Here is a 20,547-nt window from a genome sequence, read left to right as displayed (position 1 = left end):
AATGTGCTTTTGTAATTTACACTTTATTTATTAAAAGTTTACATTGAACAAGATTAAAAATAGAATAAAACATCATCTTTTAACATCTCTCATAAATCTCCTCATAAAACTCTAACTTCAACAACTAGTTATTTACTTGTAAATGTTCGTTGCTAAAACAGTCACCTTGACAACCGTGCTCACATGATATCCACTTAGGGCCTAGCCTACACATCACTATCCTCCCTTAGGGATATTGGTCTCCAATATCCAGATTTCCTTATAAGGTGGTAGACGATTGTGTGTAAAACCTTTGATTTGGTTCTTCATTCAGTTTTCTCAATCCTGTACACAATTATCCTCTTTACAATGTAGTACATGCCTTAACTTGCTCTTTCTTATTTTGAGCAATTTTTTTTTTAAATTGCCAAATTCAATTCTTGCAAATAACAAACAATTTGGATTCTCCTGAATCCAACGAAACTTGAACAATAATTAGGAATAGCAGCATGTGATCCTCAACCTTGTGGGCTTTATCGCGTCCCCACCAACGATGTCTCAAACCTCTAAATCGAACAATACTCTGTTCAGCCAAACCTCAGGACAGACACACTTCCTCCCTGCCAGACAGCCATGCTTCTGTAGTTCCGGACAGCCGTGCTTCTACCCTGCCAGACCTCCATGTCTGCAGAACCAAACAACTCACGCTTCCTCCCTGCCAGATAGCCATGCTTCTGCAGTTCCGGACGACAGCCGTGCTTCTTCCTTGCCAGACCTCCATGTCTGCAGAGCCAAACAACCCAGATAGCCATGCTTCTGCAGTTCCGGAGAGCTGTGCTTCCACTCAGCTACATGCTGAGGACTGAGGAGTTCCATTCGAGCTAGTGAGATCCTCACTTGCTCCTGTTCTTCTCATTTATGCATACCCTAATGCATGTCGTAACCACATACCCTATGTGTCTACGATAACTTCTATGCACACACTTACAGAGTCGACACAACACAACGCAGAAAAGCAAACCAGCGAAACAAACTGTTATAACAGACTGACTTCTCATGATAATTCGCATAATCCTCATCATTCACAATTGGAACAGTGAATATTGTTACAACAACCGTGCTCACATGATATCCACGTAGGGCTAGCCTACATCAAGAGGATATCTGATACCGGTACATCTAATATGTATTAACTGTTCATTTTTGTTGAAAATAATAAATTAGATTTTATTCGTAAAGAAATTATATTTTTCAATGATTAAGTAATACAATTTCATAAGTTAATTGCGATTTAATATTTTGTTTATTAAATATACTTCTACATTGATACGTTCTAGCAATTCTGCAGAGGTAGAAAAGGATAGAGCTATCTGCTTTATCGAATAATAGAGAATAGTCTAGCCAATGAATGTTTAAAAAAGGGTATATTTGGAGGGAGTAATTTGAACACAATTTTTGACTTAGCAGCCTTGTTTGGACCAGTTAGGTCCCACCATTGTAGGAAATTATGTAATCTCTAATTTTGTATGAAATAGTCATGTACGAAAGATGCATACGGTAGTTTTCGAGTTATATGCGAGAAACCAAAAAAATGGTAAAACCACCCCAACCCCTAAAAGCACAGGAGGTAGGGACTTTTGATATGTTTACCTCCTTACTACCCTTAACAGAACTGCGGGGTAAACAATTGTATTCCAAAATTTTTCCTCTACAACCCTTCGTTGACTGGACTAAAAGGATAGCAACACCAATGTAAAAATCAAGTACTGTACTCCCATTATTATAGCCTCACTAAAAAACCGAGTATAGACAACTCTACTAATGTTTCATTGCTCAGTCTTTTATTTTTTTAGATACCGTACCAATTATTTCTCTTCGTTATCGTCCATAAATAATTAATACCGTATTGATCCATTGGGCGAATGTCTTGAATTTATGTGTACCGTCCATAAAAACTTATGAATTTTACTACAGGTAAAAGTTGAAATAATTTTTATTACAATTCGGTTCACTTTTGATTAGCGATATTTACAAAAAATATATATTCAAATTAATATTAGAATAATAAAATAGAATATATACTTGCAAAAATCTTAATTTACTTTAATTTGCATTACCTTTTTTCAAGTTCAATCCTCCATCAAGTTCAGTACGGTAAATCATACAAAACTTCAGATCCTTAATGTTTTGTGATTTATTCATAATTTTTGTTAATATTTGGCATTTATTGAAAATCGTGTTTTGAAGTCAAGTCTGGCACGTTTGCTCAACATACTTACAGATTTCAAAGTAAGATTACCTGTAAAAGAAATTTTTTAGAAGTTGAGTATATTTCTCGTATATTTCAATGCAGTACGGTACCTCAGACTTCTCCATTTTCTCTATTCAATCTTAACCTAGTCTATTTCGGAGTAAGATTGAAATTTATTTTTATATATTATTGTAACTTTTGCTTGAAAGTTTGAAAAATATAATTTTATAATGATCAAGTTCACGATTGACTTAATAGAATCATACATTTGATTACTCAATTTCCCAACTAAAATATACGTACATTCAATAGTAGATGAGTCTCACAGTTACTGGATTCAAGTTGAGAGAATATGATAAGAGATTGTAAACATATCATTCTCAAGGAATAGCGCAACTCTGAAACAAAGGATTCTATAAAACTGAATAAAAATAGATACTTGTTAGTAGTTGAAAAATTTAATTCGCACTACCAAACATCCAGGTAATATTCAATATTTCATCACAAATATTTAAAACTAAGTAGCTGACAACAATATTTACAATATAAATATAGGGAATCTGGACTACATGGTGAGGTGGAATAGTTATGTACAGTATACTGTAGTAGACAACATAGAAACATCGTACACAACCTCCATCCATGATCCAGCTCGTACCACTTCAAATGAGTATAAACTGAATAGTTAACACTATCCAGTATTATTCAGTTTGGACGTCTAAAGACTTGGTATTAGAAGTCTGAATATTGCAGACTTCAATATAAACAATATTTGCTGTGTCTGCTAAGCTGTGGGCGGTATGTTAATTTGTTGAGCCCTCAATCAACCCAACTCAAAGTGAACCTCATTATGACTGTTACAATAATATGTTATAATGAATTATAAATTACCAAGTATTCTGCTTAGACACATTAGACACCACATAAAATGTTTGAGAAGTTGTAATAAATCTCTGAACAACCCAAGTATACTACTTGTAAGTAAATACAAGGAAATACAAGTAAGAATTATAAAATTAACTGAATGTTTAGAATCTCACATAGGCTACCAAAATGGCTCATATTGCACCACAGTCATTCAGTTTACTATATTACAAGCTATGCCATGTAAAGTCATTTCGTAGATGATTCCTCAGCAACCAGTCTGTATTTGAGGTGGTGTTATAATAAGCAGATTGTGTTATATAACAATACTGGTAAGGTTATTTTGATGATGTGAATAAGGACGAAAGTCTTACTTCAGGGCAGACTTGGGAATTCCAAAATTTACTCATTTATTTCATATTTGAGCCAATTACTCAAACCATCATTGCACAGACTACTGCAGAAATTATAGTAATTCATTCACAACAAAAATTATTAAGAGTTCTGTAATCATTCATAAATACAATAATATAATATTTAAATGGACTTGGTCACAAAAATCAATAACTGTAAATTGATAAGTTGTTGACTATAAATTTCCAGTTATTAACAAACAGTTAGTGACAATGTAGTGACCAATTACCTTTTAGCATCTTTTTTATTTTCTGATACATATAAAGTCAATTATACTACTCTAAACGAGATCAGTCATAATGCCAACCTACATTGTCTGACATCAGCTTCAAGTTTCCAAGAAACATTATAAGGGGATATCAATGTGAGACTTATGAATGTGATGAATGCCCATGAACTTTATGAATGCTTACTTATCAGTGTGAGCTCGGAAAATACATTTTTCAATTCTAAGACCCTTCTGGCAAGGGCAACATGTGAGTCAGAAGTGAAATCTTGTAAAACTAAGTTACGCAATTGAATATTAAAACTAAACTGAATAGTTTAGTATGAAAGATAAGGGTATTGATGAATATGATACAAACTTACAGAAATATTTCTCTCTTAAATGGAATTCACTCAAGGATGGTAATATTTAGTCCAGTTCATCACACACACGCTATACATCAAGTCCAGTTCAGAAACGTTACAGTTTATCTAGTGAAAAATCGCATATGACGTCCCGGGCCGCGCATAGGCCCCGGAAACCGCTCCCAGTTGTGCGGCGGGCGGATTCCGCCTCTTCCGCCGCCACCGCCGCCGCCTCCACCCGGGGGGAAGCGGGGTGGACCTTCCGGCCGGAACTGGTGCAGAGGCGGACCTGAGGGTCCAGGGGGTCCACCGCTCACTGTGTTCACCACCGATCCTCCCTCCCCATGCCACGCCTGCTGGTTATCTGCAATCCAGTACCCACCTTAGACAATGTGGCGAATCCGGTACATAGTACAACACAAGACTGGTACAAATTGTTTATTGTATATTTGTTTCTTTGTATTTGCCTTGTCTGTGTGAATAATTGAATAAAAAAATGAAATTGAAGTTATTGGAAACATTTTTGGGTAAATACTTACTTTCCGTGTCCAAACAAGCAATCATTAAGGTGCGTACAGATATACGCGCCGTTAACATGAGCAATTCACTTTTAATCAGCTGACTATATCTGTATTTTTACAGAAAGGGTAAGATACAGATATAAAAATCTGGTGTGGTACACTCACACAACTTTCCTTGCTCATATTTGAAACTACGATCAGACTTCTGTATATGTGTATATATAATTGTTTTCAGAGTACTTTTTCTTTGTGTGAATTGTGAAATTCGATGATTTTTTTTAGTCGTCATTTTTTTAAAGTCGTCAAAACAGCTGTTCTACAGATGAAATATCTCGACTATGTGTTCTTTTTATGAACTGCGCTACCTACCCACCTCATGCACGAGAAGGAGGTTACTAAGTCTATTTCCCAAGGATGGGGTGGACACCCATTGGTTTCCCAGAAAGAAGACTCATGCCAGTTGATAGAGCTGATGAATAACTATACAGGGTATGAATTAGAAAAAAATCGGTCAAGTTATTTTTGAGAGAATCGTGAAAAACATGGTTTTTTAGTACGCCGCCATTTTTCTCAAGAATATTACGGAGCTCCTGCAATTTTCCCAGAAGAAAAACTCATGTCATTTGATAGGGCTTATGAATAGCTATCCATGGAATAAATTTGAAGAAAATCGTTAGAGCCGTTTTCGAGAAAACCGTGAAAAACATGGATTTTTAGTCATTATCCGCCATTTTTCTCAAGAATATTACGGAGCTCCTGGAATTTTCCCAGAAATGAGACTCATGCCAGTTGATAGGGCTTATAAATAGCTATCCATGGTATGAATTTGAAGGAAATCGTTGGAACCGTTTTCGAGAAAACCGTGGAAAACATGGTTTTTTAGTCATTATCCGCCATTTTTCTCAAGAATATTACGGAGCTCCTGAAGCTTTCCCAGAAGAGAGACTAATGTCAGTCGATAGGGCTTATAAATAGCTATCCATGGTATAAATTTGAAGAAAATCGTTAGAGCCGTTTTCGAGAAAAACGTGAAAAACATGTTTTTTTTTTTTAGTAATTATCCGCCATTTTTCCGCCATCTTGAATTGAATTTTATTGAATTTCTTATTGTCGGATCCTCATGGTATAAGGACCTTAAGTTTAAAATTTCAACTCAATCGGTTAATTAGGAATGGAGTTATCGTTTTCACAGACATACACACACACACACACATACACTCACACACACACATACACTCACACACACACATACACACACACAGACCAACACCCAAAAATCATGTTTTTGGACTCAGGGGATCTTGAAACGTATAGAAAACATGAAATTAGGGTACCTTAAATTTTTTCGGAAAGCATTACTTTCCTTACCTATGGTAATAGGGCAAGGAAAGTAAAAAGCTTGGCATCAGCTGATTAAAAGTGAATTGCTCATGTTCGCGGCGCGTAAATCTGTACGCACCTTTAGATACTCAGGTCCCATGTGAAAAAAAACAATAATAATAAAAAATATATATAAACATTTGATCAAACATTATCTTCAAATTGCATGTTTCCGAAAATTTGCAACCGATTGGGCTTTGTCATTTGCTTCAAAGAGATCCTCCTTTCTACATTGGACATCAAGCTGAGGGCACACAAGCAAGTGCTCCTGCTCCTGAATTGCTCCACACTCGCAGAAGATATCATGAGCTGGCAATAAACCCCATTTTTGCAGGTTTGTTTTGCATATGGACACTCCTACCCTTAAACGATTGAGAGCTTTCCAAGTCAGAAAAGCCAAATCATGACCAGGAGGCAATTCTTCCCGAAATGGCAATCCCTCCACTGCTCCACACGATTTTCTTCAGAAGAGCCCTGCAGGACATGGGATGTTGCCAAGAAACTTCTCCTTGATTTCAACCGTCCAACTGCAGGTTGATGCCCAAATAATGGATGGCGTGGGTCACTTGCCTGTTTAGCACTTGCCTCTAAATGTCTGTAGCAACCTTTCTTCTGATATTGGGTGGTGCTACTCCCGCAAGAGGGTACAACCTGTGCGCTGGTGTCGGTCTTAGACATGCTGTTATTATCCTCATTGTTTCATTTACTGCTGTATCCACTTGTTTAGCATACACTGAGGAGCTCCAAACAGGTGCTGCATATTCTGCTGCTGACAGACACAGACCAATTGCCGATGTTCTTAGTGTGGCTGGTTGAGCTCCCCATTTGGAATTGGCAAGCTTCCTGATGATATTGTTCCTTGTGTGAACCTTAGCCTTAGTGCTGGTGCAGTGCTGCCGGAATGTCAGGGTGCGGTCCAAGGTTACTCCCAGATATTTTGGTGTTGCATGATGTAGTTGCTCTCCCCTCCAATTGACATTGAGCTCTCTACCAGCTTCACTGTGCTTCAAATGAAAAACACAGACCTGAGTTTTACTTGGGTTGGGTTTGAGGTGGTTACTTTCATAATATCTGGAAAGCTCTTCCAGAGTACTTGTGATCTTTTTTTCCACTTCCTCGAATGTTTGACCCAGTGCTGCCACTGCTGTATCATCAGCATAGATAAATTGCCTTGTATCTCTAGGCCTGGGAATATTATTTGTATATTTATTGTACAGCACTGGAGAGAGTACACCACCCTGGGGTAGACCATGTTTTTGATTTCTCCACCTACTATTCTTCCCCTGGAGGCTGACTGAGAATCGCCTATTCTGAAGGAAGCATCTGATCAGTGTGGCAAGTTTGAAATCATCAGTAAGATCATATATATTTTTTACTAGTCTCTGATGATTCACTGTATCATATGCTGCAGTGAGGTCAATGAATGCCACCCCTGTGATACCTTTTTTCTCGAAACCATCCTCAATGTGTTTGGTGAGGTTTGAAACCTGGCCACAGCATGACTTTCCAGCCCGAAAAACAGCTTGCTCTTTAATTAGTTTTCCTTCCATAGTTTCGATCATTCTTCTTAGCAAGAGTTTCTCAAGAATCTTGAAGAGATGACACAACAAAGACACTGGACGGAATTTTTTTGGACTATCAGGCATTTTTCCCGGCTTCAACAGTGCTACCACCATAGACTTTCTGCACAGTTTAGGAATCTGGAGTCTATTCACACAGCAGTTCATGAGCCTGGTGATCCACTCCATTGCCTTAGGGCCAAAATTTCTGATCTGCTCTGATCTGCTCCTCAAATCATCCACTCCAGAGCAGCACGGTTTGTCTTCAAGGAAGCTATGACTTGCGGCAGTTCATCTTAAGTGAATGGTTCCCTGAGAAGGTGAGTTTCTGTTGTTCGATCGCTTTTATTAGGATATGATCCTTTTTCCCACCTGTCTTGTCATTCAAAAGCAACTGACTCGCCACCTGGTCTGCTGACACAGGATAGAAAGAAAGAGGTCTTGGCTTGGGTCCCATCACCATTCAAATTCTTGAAGAGCTTCCAAGCACGTCTGCTATTAATTTTCATATCAAGGCTCTCTACCATTGCACACCATTTAGTAATATGATTCTCTGAAATTGTCTCCATCAATTGTTCTCCTTACTCTGATGGTCTCCTCATCAAAAGGATCTCTCTCAAACAGGACCTTGTATCTTGGGTAAATAAAAAGTAACCATTTAAGAATTTGTGATGTCTTTTAAAAATAACAGTATTGATATTAATTTGTTATGTTCTTAACCCCTTTCTAATATATGATAAGGGAGAAACAATAGTTTTTCAGCCTTGAAGACTGCACAGTAGCAATGTGAAACAGTCAAATCGTGATTTTTAGGAAACACATCTTGAGGGACAAAATGTAATACTACCGACTACTACCGCCAACTCTTAAATAAATACAGAAATTGGAAAGGCATTGTCCAAAACACAATTAAACAATTATTATAAGTTATCAGTGTTACAGTATTTAAATCATAGTTTACAAATTCTTCGAATATTAAAATAGGATATTTCTAGTTCATTTGTTGGTTTCTGATGTGATTCTCTTCTATTTAAATCTAATTATACCAAGAAATAGTTCAAATATTCAATTCACTGTTTTATATTGAATTAATATGATTTTGGCTACATATGATTTTTATTTTATATAAATGAAATAAATATAACCCTATGAAAAATAAAATAAATTTATCTCAATTTTACATACTAATATATAATCTTGTTGAACTACAAAAAATTAAATCGCTTATTACTGTCTAAAGACACGTTTCCGTTCAGAGTATAATTAGAAGACGTACAATGTTTATTAAGTGCCATAAAAATATGAATTCTGATAAATAATATATAAACATTGTGCATAAAGAAATATAGTACAGCATGAACATTGTAAACAAGCGACTAATATGAATACGGTAGAAATGATCTATTTACCATTTTCACGTCTGTAGGGAGGAGCTTGCCCAAAGAAGTGGCCCCCACCACGCTCCATTCCTCCATAGGATGCTCTTCCACGGCCGCCGCGAGCTCTTGTCGCCATCATATCCTGAAACAAATCCAAAGTAAATTCACTAAGTTTGAATTATGTCACTTGATAAACTTAGAACAGCATTTAATGGGACACAATATGTAATGTTACATACTTTAGGGTGACACAGAATAACGGGAACTTTTAAAAACGCCATGAAACATTTTTAGTGGGAAGGGAAAAAATGATTTTATTCAAATTAATGTAAATTTCAAGATTTGCCATTTGAGAATTATTAATAACATCTATTACTTTTTGACAATTACTCCTTCAAGATGGCTTCCTCCTGAACTAATACACTCTTGAAATCTGTGTTGACGATTCCTCATTGATCGCTGCACCATCTGCGTTTCTTGGTCCCATGATCTGACAACCTGCGATTTTCTGTTTACGGAGCTATCTCAAATCAAACGTTTTCACAACTTCCACACTTACACAAAACTTAAAACTATGTACGGAGTGGTTGCTGTTTTTTTTCATATTTAGTTCAATTTTATTCATAGTTAACGTTTCGTTTTTTTTCAAAGTGCTGATGTAATTATACCATAAATGAATGCGTTTTGAAGAAAGATACAGTGATTGAAATTTGATACTGTCTTACTGTTTACGCATACCGGACGGGATTTGTGAGTTCAATGATCTTTGATTGTTGCAGTGTTCATGTCGTGTAATGTGTAAATTATACTAAATTTAGACCTATATTAATTTAGTAAAAAAATCATTCGGGTTGTCTAGTTGTAAAATGAATTTCTTGATTTCTTTTCTAAATAACTGACGTGACGTTATTTTCCTTGTTGTTACTGGAAGTGAATTGAATATTTTTATAGCTATGTATTTGAAGTGTCGTCTGGAATGTTCTAATCTTGGTTTTGGGAGGTTAATGTCCTGTGAATTCCTGAGGTTTATTCTTTCTCTCATCTGTTGAATATCGAAATTATTTTCAGCTAAATCCAGCAATGCTTTGAATAGAAAAGAATGTCTCACTGATAATATTGACAGTTCTCTGAAGAGCATCATTGAACTATATTGTTTAGGTTTATTACAAATTATTTTTAATATATGTTTCTGACCCGTAATCACAGGTTTAATATGAACATTGTATGCACTCCCATAGCATATTATTCCATAATTTATTCTAGAACCAATAATTGCATGGTATAATTGTAACAATACTTCTTTTGGACATAACTGTCTGAGGTAATAGAACTTCCTTATGTATACAAATAACTCATTTTTTATCTTCTGTACATGATCTGACCAAGTGAGCCTACTATCCAATATGAGGCCCAGATATTTAACTGTACGTGCTTGTTTTATAGTTTCACAGTTACACAATAAATTATTCACCTGTTGCGCACAATCTAATTTATGGAAGTAAATACTAGTTAACTCCTGATCCGTGTTTTGAAGATTAAATTGTATTATATTAGATTTGTCTGTGTTGATAGTTAATTTATTTTCGCAAAACCACCACCTAAGGTGCTTAAGATCCATTTCTAATTTATTTTTAAGTTCTTGATTTGTTTTGGCCGAATAAAATATAACTGTATCGTCTGCAAAAGATGTAATCTTTCCCTGTAAGTCACCATCCGTCAAATCGTTAATAAAGACCAGGAATAAAGTACTTGATAACACTGATCCTTGAGGAATACCTATGGTAATGTCCCCGGGTTCACTCAACGTATCGTTAATTCTGACCCTTTGACTCCTATTAGATAGGTAGCATCTTAACCAATCATTGGCAATTCCTCTTACTCCTGATAAATCAAGTTTTTTTAGAAGCATGTTTTTATCAATTGCATCATATGCTTTAGATATATCAAGAAACAGAGCTGCACACTTATTATTGACACTAAAACTGTCATTTATTTTTGAAATGAGATTTTTAATTGCCGCTTCTGTACTTCTTCCTTCACGGAAACCATATTGGTTATCACTAAAAAAGTTATTATTTTTATAAAAGTTTTCAAGTCTAATCTTGAATATTTTTTCTAAAATCTTGGAAAAAACCGGTAAAAGTGAAATTGGGCGGAACTGATCTATGTTTTTACAATTTGGCTTTTTAGGAATAGGTATAACTACGCTGTGTTTGAACATGCTTGGGAATTTTCCTTTGGCAATACTTAGGTTAATTAGATCGGTTAATTTGTTCAAATAATTCATGTAAGTTTTTTTAATCATGCTTGTGCTTATCCCATCTACACCTGGCGAAGATTTATTTTTCAATTTTCTTATTGTACTTGCTACTTCCTCCGGATTTGTAGGGTGGAGAAAAATTGAATTTGTTGGAGAATTGTATGGAAACCTTATTTTTGATATTCTAGCAGACTCTTCCCTAGTTTGCAATGTGGTTTGTTCTAATTCATCATTCATTTTATTCACAACATTTAGAAAATAAGAATTAAACGAATTAGAAATTTTATTACTATCATGTATGCTATTTCCCTGCTCATCAACAATCAGTTTTAGTGGTTCTTTATTTTTTTTCAATCCTATTAACGCGTCAATTGTTTTCCACGTCTTTCTAATGTTTCCCTGGCTTTCTCTAAACAGTTTTGAATAATAATATTGTTTTCTTTCTCTCAGTTCATTACGTAAGTTATTTTTGAATGTATTGTATATTTGTTTTAAGTCGTCATTATTAGGTTGTTTGATAACATTCTTGTATAACTCATTTCTTAAGTTTATTTGCTTGATCAGATAACTATTTATCCATGGCGACCTATATTTCTGTGTCAAGTTATTTTCTAAAAGAAGATTTTCTTGTGAATCTTTGATAGCGCTTTTTAATGTCCAATGAAATTTTCCCATCCCTCATCAACTGATACTGCTGGTATTTCTCTATCCCAATCAATCGATGATAAAATATTATTCAACTTCCGGTAATTGATTAGGCATATTTTTTATAATTTGTATCTGCTTCTTCGTTGGATCTCTTCAATCCTTCAACTTTAAGTATGATTGTACTGTGATCAGTTATATCTAAATGTAGTATTTCTGGAATTAGATTAATTTTATTCAGTTTTGTTCTATTTTTGCCGGATTTTAAGTAAAGATGATCTATTAAAGAGTTGGAAAATCGGGACCTATGAGTGTAATCAGTATTGAGTGATTCAAATCCAAAACTATTCATTAAATATTTGTAATCGTCAATAATTCTGGTGTTCTGAAAAAGATCTATATTTATATCTCCCGTGAAAAAGAAAGGGACCTCATTGTTTTCGTTAATATTAAATATTTCTTCTAAGTACAAGGTTAATTCGTTAAGAAATATTTTGGGTGAGTTTGATTGCAACCTGTAAGCAGCCAACAACTGAAATTCAAAATTATTATATGAACAAGATATATGTACACAGTCCGCTGAAATAAAAACTATTGTCTTTGTTTTGAACGTTATCTCACTGTTTATATAAACCAAAGTTCCTCCTGCTCTGTAGTTATGATTGAAATTACCATGTACGGAATAGCCCTCTATATGATATAAGTCTATTTCATTCTCTAGTATCCATATTTCTGTCAAGACTATTATTAGCGGGTTGTTTTCTAATTTCCTCATTTGCACTAAGAATAAATCGAAATTACTTCGCAGACTGCGTATATTTTGATGAATAATTAGTGTTTCTCTGCTACTTATCTCTGATGACATTTTTATTTACGGTACTGACACTGTTATTTTCTTGGTTACCTGGCTGCTTAGATGCACTTATCACGCTCAACTTTTTCACTTGTTCACTGTTCTTGAGTTCAATAACTGGTGTTCCGTCTTCTTTCCTAGCTAGAATCTTCCCTTCCTTGATCCATAGGTATTTGACGCTCAACTTTTTCACTTGTTCACTGTTCTTGAGTTCAATAACTGGTGTTCCGTCTTCTTTCCTAGCTAGAATCTTCCCTTCCTTGATCCATAGGTATTTGATGTCGCCTCTTTTGAAGATCTCTCTCGCCATGGTGAAAATCCTTCTTCGAGTAGGTGCTAGACTTTCATTCACATAGACTGGATGGTCCGTTGTTTCTCCCATCTGCTTTGTAGAAAACTGCCTCGTAACTTTCCTTTTATTCAATATTACTTGTTTGTCTGTTCTACGAACGAACTTGACAACGATTGGTGGAGGTAGGTTTTCATTTCGTTGTTTAAGTCTGTGACAAATGTCGATTGCATCTGCTTTTATTTTGTGTCCTAATGCTTCGCTCATTCTACAAATGATTTCTGTTACATCTTCATCCTGTTTTTTGGGTATACCATTTATTTCCAGCATGTTCGATCTTGAGTATTGTTCCATATCCTCGACGCGTTCCTTCAGTTCTGCATTTTCTTTCCTGAGGCTAGCTACTTCTGTTGAAAGCTTATCGATGTTGATGAGGCATGTGCTAATTTGCTTGTTTTGTTCATCAAACTTCTTATTTATGTCGTTAATCGCCTGATGACATGATTCAATTGATTTCCCAAGCTCCAACTCCATTTTCTTAATATTCTCCTTCATCGACGTCTGATTTCCTGCAATTACCTCAAGAACTCCTGCGAGTTCTTGGAGAGTCACGTCCTTGTTTCCTGTTGTCGATTCACTCACCATACTTTTGCGACGTGTAGAGGAACAGCTGCTACATCTCCAAATTTGTTTGTTTCTCTTTATGTAGTCCGCATCGTCCTTGGTCATTTTCACACATCCTATATGAAAATTCGCTTCACAGTCGACACATGAAATCAGCTCACCTGAATTCCGAACGGATTTAGAGCAAATAAAACAAGACATTTTTAAATCTTCGAATAAAATATTCACTACAGCACGGTTCACTAGCACGAAATATTTTGTTACGGAACGTTTAAACTTTGCACAGCTGACTCAGCAACCACTCCGATACGACCGCTCTCGTCGAGCTCTCAATCATTACTAATCGTTCAGGAATCTCAATACAGATTTCAAGAGTGTATTAGTTCAGGAGGAAGCCATCTTGAAGAAGTAATTGTCAAAAAGTGGTAGATGTTATTAATAATTCTCAAATGGCAAGTCTTGAACCTTACATTAATTTGAATAAAATCATTTTTGCCCTTCCCACTAATGTTTTATGGCGTTTTTAAAAGTTTCCGTTATTCTGTGTCACTCTGTATAAAAGTATGGTAAATTAATTGAATTTGGTTAATCTTTATAGGCCCAGCAATAAAACCTCTCATATTTAAAAAGGAAGATGAAGAAAAATAATAGAAGAGAAAAAGATAACACACACAAAGAGTTTACCTTTATTGAATAACACTCAATACTACACCATTCAGTATTAAAAATGAACAGCAAATTGATGATTTCACAAACCAATTTAGAAGCTTAGAATTAGAAATTGAAGCAGTTTGGTCGTATACTACGTGTTGTTGTAAGATATAAAATTATTTGTAATTCATAAGTCAACAAACGAATCAGCTAATATTAGAAATAAACTCAACTTTATTTATTTATTCATTTATTGTATGAAACACTACAATCATAATACAATTATGACATTGGAGGAAAAACTAGGCTGAGCCTGTACTATTTCTCTCCAAAAATTTTGATAAAATGTTAATGTTGTCACACACTGATTCGTCACTTGATTTTCGGAACTATGTATCTGCAATGATAATACCCTATGCGACACACGTTGTGTGAATGAAATTTGTGCGCCTTAGATAGAATAGAGATTTTAAATCTGGCTGAATTTATTGTAGTGACTGGTTTATTCAACGAGATACTACAAATGCAAATGGGGAACAGCCTTTAACGCTCCAGAGGGCGTTTTGCCAACTACAATGATAAAAACCCTTATTCAAAATTCTTAAATGATCGGATAATAGATGTAATACTAGCATATTGACATTTGAAGAGCAACAACTTCTAACTTAACCTTAAACCTTCAATCAAGTAACTCATCTCTAAACCTAGCCATAATCCTAAGGTCTGGTTGGAGGAGGAGAGTGGTTCGGGGGTTGTTTAGCTTTTTAACGACTGAGTCAACCAGTTGAAGATGAGGAGGCAATATTTCCTTAGTAAATCCTATAGTTTTTCAAATTATCTTCTACCACCTGGTCCTATCGTTTTCCCCATCCCATCATTACCTTCCTTCATCCCATCCTCTCATGCCAAGATTCTTTACACTTATACTAGTACCTTTTCTACCCTCTCAAGAATTGAAGGTTTTCCTAGTACATGGATAGCCATAGTTGGAAAAACCTTCAATCCTCTCCCCCTTTTTTTGTACAGTTCTCAATTTGTTAAAATATGATTGTTATTATTGTTTTGCATGTATTCATTTGTATAGTATGTTGTGTATGTGTGTGTAAATGATTGAATTTGGTACCTGTGCAGCACGCATCGATATCTTGTTGTATCCGGTGGGGCCAGTCGGCTGCTGGCCGCATGTTTCCAGCGCGACAAAGTCGTCGACATGCAGCGACGGTGGACGCGACGTGTTGGGCGGCCGCGACCGGAACATGTCTCCGCGCTGCCCCCCGCCTCCACCACCTCCTGGTCCACTGCCGCCCCCACCACCACCTGGCCCACCGCCACCTCCTCCACCGCCACCTGGCCCCCCGCCACCTCCACCGCCACCGCCTCTCAAAGCACCGCGGCCTCGCATCGGTGTCACTGCAACAACACAACAAACATTCCATTCATTCATCTTTCAACCAAACTTATCATCATCATTTAGTTCATTTAGTATATTCATAGAGAGAAGATATCATAAGAGCATATCCTAAGGTATGGGTCATTTATGTTCCAAATTTTAAGCCGATGTTTGTTAACTCAGATTACTGTTGACTACCAGCGTCTCAAAGCTTCACGAAAAAGAACTATTAAGACTATTTTAATAAGATAGAACGTTTGGTTTTGTTCATTTATTTAAACAATTTGTGGCACGGATTAGGTCATATACGTTAATATTTACTTATTTTATTTATTTAATCATTATCTTTGAGCTAACCATCATTTGAAATGTATGTTTTTAAAATAAATGTAACTTTTTCGATATAACTTTGAATAACTTTGATATATTCTCTTTCAAGTTTTTTTTTTATATTCCCAATTTAGTTTTGGAACTTTGAAATAGTAAATGGTAGATAATAGCGAGTAAAAATGAAAGGTAGGTAACGTAAGCTGAAAGCTGAATCTCCAAAAAATAAGCAATAAACTTTTGAAATATTATGTCACCGTAATAAATTTTGTTCCATTTACAAAAAATGATGAAGTTCTCATACATAGAAATATGATGAAATTCACATGACAATGGATAACATAATAGTCAGTTTTATTAGTTGACAGCCAAGAAGTCTGAAGATAATATTAAAGCACAACATTGAACATAAATTGTGGAAGAGCCAACTGATCTAGTCATTCATTAAATTAATTTAATAAACATGTGAGCAATTGAAAAAGAAAACACAAAACCCATAACCATCATTATTAACTAGCTTGCCCGGCGAACTTCGTACCGCCAAAAAGTCAATCTATCTAATGTCATACTTGAATATATTTGGTGAATCATGAATTTGATCTGACAATCAATATTTTCATTTACATCTCAATACAGACTTCCTATGTGCTCAGTCATGCAGCATTTATTATTCCGAAAACATATTCTTCTCACCAAGTGAGCAATTGAAAAAGAAAACACAAAACCCATAACCATTATTATTAGCTAGCTTTCCCGGCGAACTTCGTACCGCCAAAAAGTCAATCTATCTAATGTCATACTTGAATTATATTTGGTGAATCATGAATTTGATCTGACAATCAATATTTTCATTTACATCTCAATACAGACTTCCTATGTGCTAAGTAATGCAGCATTTATTATTCCGAAAACATATTCTTCTCACCAATTGGTAGTCATATATATCAGTAAAGTGTTGAATTAAAAAAAATTGATATTCATTTTTATATAAATATAGATTATTGAAGTTATTGACTTTTTTGAAGAGGAGGAAAAAATAAAGCTCACTAGCCTATTTTGATACAATTAAATTTAATTTAAATATCAGATATAGCTGTTTCCATACCAACCTTGAGTAACAGCGACTTTCAATAATATCAATTCCAATTCTATCACTTTATAAACTTTCAAATACTATTAATACATCAAAACTGTATAATTCATGCAATATTAAACACACATACAGACATACATTTTGATATATGTATATATATATATATTAAATTCTCTACTTTCATGAAGAAATTAATTTTCTCTGTTGATGTTGCATCGTTGATGGATTTTTTCTTCACAAATTGAATGTCTCTAAAAGCAACAAAACTTTAATTACTATGTTGTCATAGCATGTGTATCAACTTATTCGCAGGTCAAACACAGAACATACGGGAAACAGCATTATTATGTTGTTGACTTCTAATAGAAGTCCAACCTAAAATATTGGAAGATAAAAATTAAATAGGAACGATTAATAAAGTAGAAAACCTAGAGCAAATAAAGTTGACTGACGGGACTTGAACCTGCAACTTACAGCATCAGGTACAGACGTCTTAATGCACTCGGTTATTCAGGCTTGGAAAAAGAGGGCTAATTTCTTGTGATCTTGAAACATTATCATATATGTTCAATGTCAAACATTATTATCTTCGGTACCGCTCGGCCAGCAATTTAAAACATGGGACTGTAAAATGTATTAATAATTATTAGCCACTCTATTGAAATTTCCGGTCAGAAACCATCCCCAATATTCACACAACATATCCCCAAAGTTTCATGCCGTTTGTCAAGTAGTTTTTGAGTCTATAGGGAACAAAAAACAAACACACAGACATTCATTCTTATATATAGAGATATCAAGTGGACTATTCTCTGGACTATTTCTGGACTATTGATGAATCAAAATTCGGGGGAGAAACATTTTTTGGCTGTGCCTGTTGATCCTCTATCAAATTATTTGAAAAAATGATTGTGAATCAATAAAATAATAAAGAAAAAATAAAGTGATATTTCAAATCTTGACTACTGCTAGTGGTATTGCAAATCATAGTATATCAACAGCTATTGAGCGATTGAGCATGTTATGGATAAGGTTCTCAGGACTGAGGAGAATAAATCATAAAAGTCAAGACGTCTTTAATCAGCACTTAATCACGATTAAAATTTCATAAAATGTTATACTCAATTGAGCCACAAAAATAAATTGAAATTATATTATAAGAAGCTCGATCCAATGAATTGGATGAGGAAATACAATATTCAAATTGAAATCTACCTTTCTGCTTAATCTAGATCAGTGGTTCCTAATAAATGGTCCGCGAAAACTCTGGAAGTGGTCCGCGAGAAGCCCGAGGGAAAAAAGTTGTTGTTTCAAGCTTGATTATTGTTTTTAAAATTACCTTTATTGATCTACCTGTATACTGAAGTATAATCAATTTCCCTTCGAAAATGTTATACAAAACTCATCGGAAGTTTAAAATAGGTTTCCAATCAGTAAATAAGTGATAAGTTGCAAATTTTCAATGCAATAAGATAGGATTATAAAGATTGTTTGGAGTCTTAATGACGGATTTGTACCACGTCGAGCTAGTCAATCAAAAGCGTGACATTCAATGGCCTTACTATGGTTATATAGTTACTGTAGAGTTTCATATCTACCTGACACACTGTCAACCTGTGATTGTTCTATTTTGTTGGGTGAGTGCAGTGAAGCATGAATAAAACTAATTATTTGTCCGTTGCAGGTCAGTTGATAGAAAAATACGATATGAAGCTTAAATTTCGTCCTAGGAGAAAATCAAATTTCTTGAGATTCAGAAAGTCAAGTAGAATGTGATAGCATAAATTCAAATATCTCAAATTTCATTTTCTGAATATTTTGTTTTTGAGAAGATTTGCTCTATGGTCTCAAACTTTGTCCAGATGATATTGTCAACTGTGGTAGAACTGTGGTAATCGGGTTATTCTTGTTCCACTGCACGCATCCAACACAATAGAACAATCAATTCAATCCAAAATTCAACAGGTACAAAGTTTATTACAGTACTAGCAGAAACCCTTGCTCCGCAAGATCTATTTTATAACTTGACAAACTGAAGACTTGCCGTAATGAAATTTTGAAGAATTGAAAATAGGCCTATAACCATACTTGGTTAATTAAGAATCTACATGCAAAATTGCAAGTTAGTTTCAGTCCAGTAGCTTAGACATATGATGCGTCAAACATAATTTTCCTATCCCGTACGTGTTTAAGCCAGCTCTTTATTTTATTATAGATATAGTTAACGACCGCAAAAGATAGGACTGTGGAACAGAATAGTGGTGAAACTATGATAGCGCCAGAAGTGTCTCGAACACAATAGTAGGTTACTATATGAAATTTTTGAAAATGATTTTTAAAAAAATGTTAAAACAACAGAACTAAAAGTTGTCAACCTTATCATTCTAACTCCATTTAAAGAGACTTTTGTTTGAGCCGAATGAAAATCTATATACATAAAAATGAATGTCTGTTTGTGTGTTTGTATGTTTGTTTGTTCTCTATAGACTTGAAAACTACTTGACATAACGGCATGAAACTTTGGGAATATGTTGTGTGAATATCGGGGATGATTTCTTAAGAGAAATTTTAATAGGGGGATGATAATAATAATTATTTATTAATCCATTTTACAGACCTATGTTATCGAAATTGTCGACAGAGCGGCTACCGAAGAACGGAAAGATGATCATGGTTCAAGATCATATTGTGATAATATGATTGAGCATCTGAAGTTACCAGCTGTACAATAAACGTCACCCTGTGATAAATTGTGTACTGGTATTAGAACGGTATTTTGGAGTTGAAGTTAGTATAGTTGATTGGTACCAGCTGTAGATATTCCTTAGAAGACCTATACGAATAATTATCATTGAAAAATGATAATGAAAATTCCCTTTCATTGAAAAACTGGAAAATGTTGGAAAAAATATTCACCTCATGAAAGGGAGTTATTCATATTGCATAAATTAATTACTGAAGAATGAAAGAATAATTTGAACATTTTTTAATTTAAGCTCAGCTTATATTCATCCAAGAATGGAAGATGGAAAGAATATGGAATTCTGTGTGATTCATCGTACATCGCATATTTCCTGGACCATCTATTGACAATCAACAACTATGAAAACATTGAATTCATTTCTGAAACACTGATTTACCTTATCTATTTTTATTTTTTTTTTCAATTCAAAACTTTACTGATAGATATTACTACCAATTGATTGAGTAGAATATGTTTTCGGAATAATGAATGCTGCCATAGCCACCTCTAATACGATATTGCAACGTCGCAGTGTAGGCTTAGAATCTAATACATGATTGGTGAAAAAGATTTTAAAAAATACCAGCTGATCTTTTCCACCAATCATGTATTAGATTCTAGGCCTACTCTGCAACGTTGCAATATCGTAGGCCGGGGCCTTGTATTAGAGGTGGCTATGATGCTGCATGAATAAGCACATAGGAAGTCCGTATTGAGATGTAAATAAAAATATTGATTGTCAGATGAATTTCATG

At 34.9% G+C, this 20,547-nt stretch overlaps 1 protein-coding gene across 2 annotated transcripts in view; it reads right to left on the bottom strand.

Annotated features, from left to right (window-relative positions):
• Positions 1-2,672: 2,672 nt before the first annotated feature.
• LOC111049712 (protein virilizer) overlaps positions 2,673-20,547 on the bottom strand; it is an 87,017-nt gene continuing 69,142 nt past the window's right edge. Inside the window, exons 17-19 of one of the 2 annotated variants that reach the window (XM_039428175.1) lie at positions 15,363-15,649; positions 8,948-9,059; positions 2,673-4,442 (exon numbers count right to left, since the gene is read on the bottom strand). In XM_039428175.1, the coding sequence (XP_039284109.1) occupies positions 4,201-4,442; positions 8,948-9,059; positions 15,363-15,649 (641 nt within the window). In that variant the 3' untranslated portion in view covers positions 2,673-4,200. The remainder of the gene's footprint in view (positions 4,443-8,947; positions 9,060-15,362; positions 15,650-20,547) is intronic. The other variant, XM_039428176.1, reaches the window with a different exon arrangement.

The sequence above is a fragment of the Nilaparvata lugens genome, chromosome 5 (assembly GCF_014356525.2).
Source record: "Nilaparvata lugens isolate BPH chromosome 5, ASM1435652v1, whole genome shotgun sequence".
In the NCBI taxonomy this organism is placed as follows: Eukaryota; Metazoa; Arthropoda; class Insecta; order Hemiptera; family Delphacidae; genus Nilaparvata; species Nilaparvata lugens.
The sequence above is the reverse complement of the archived record's forward strand: the minus strand, read 5'-3'. Positions and strand labels throughout refer to the sequence as shown.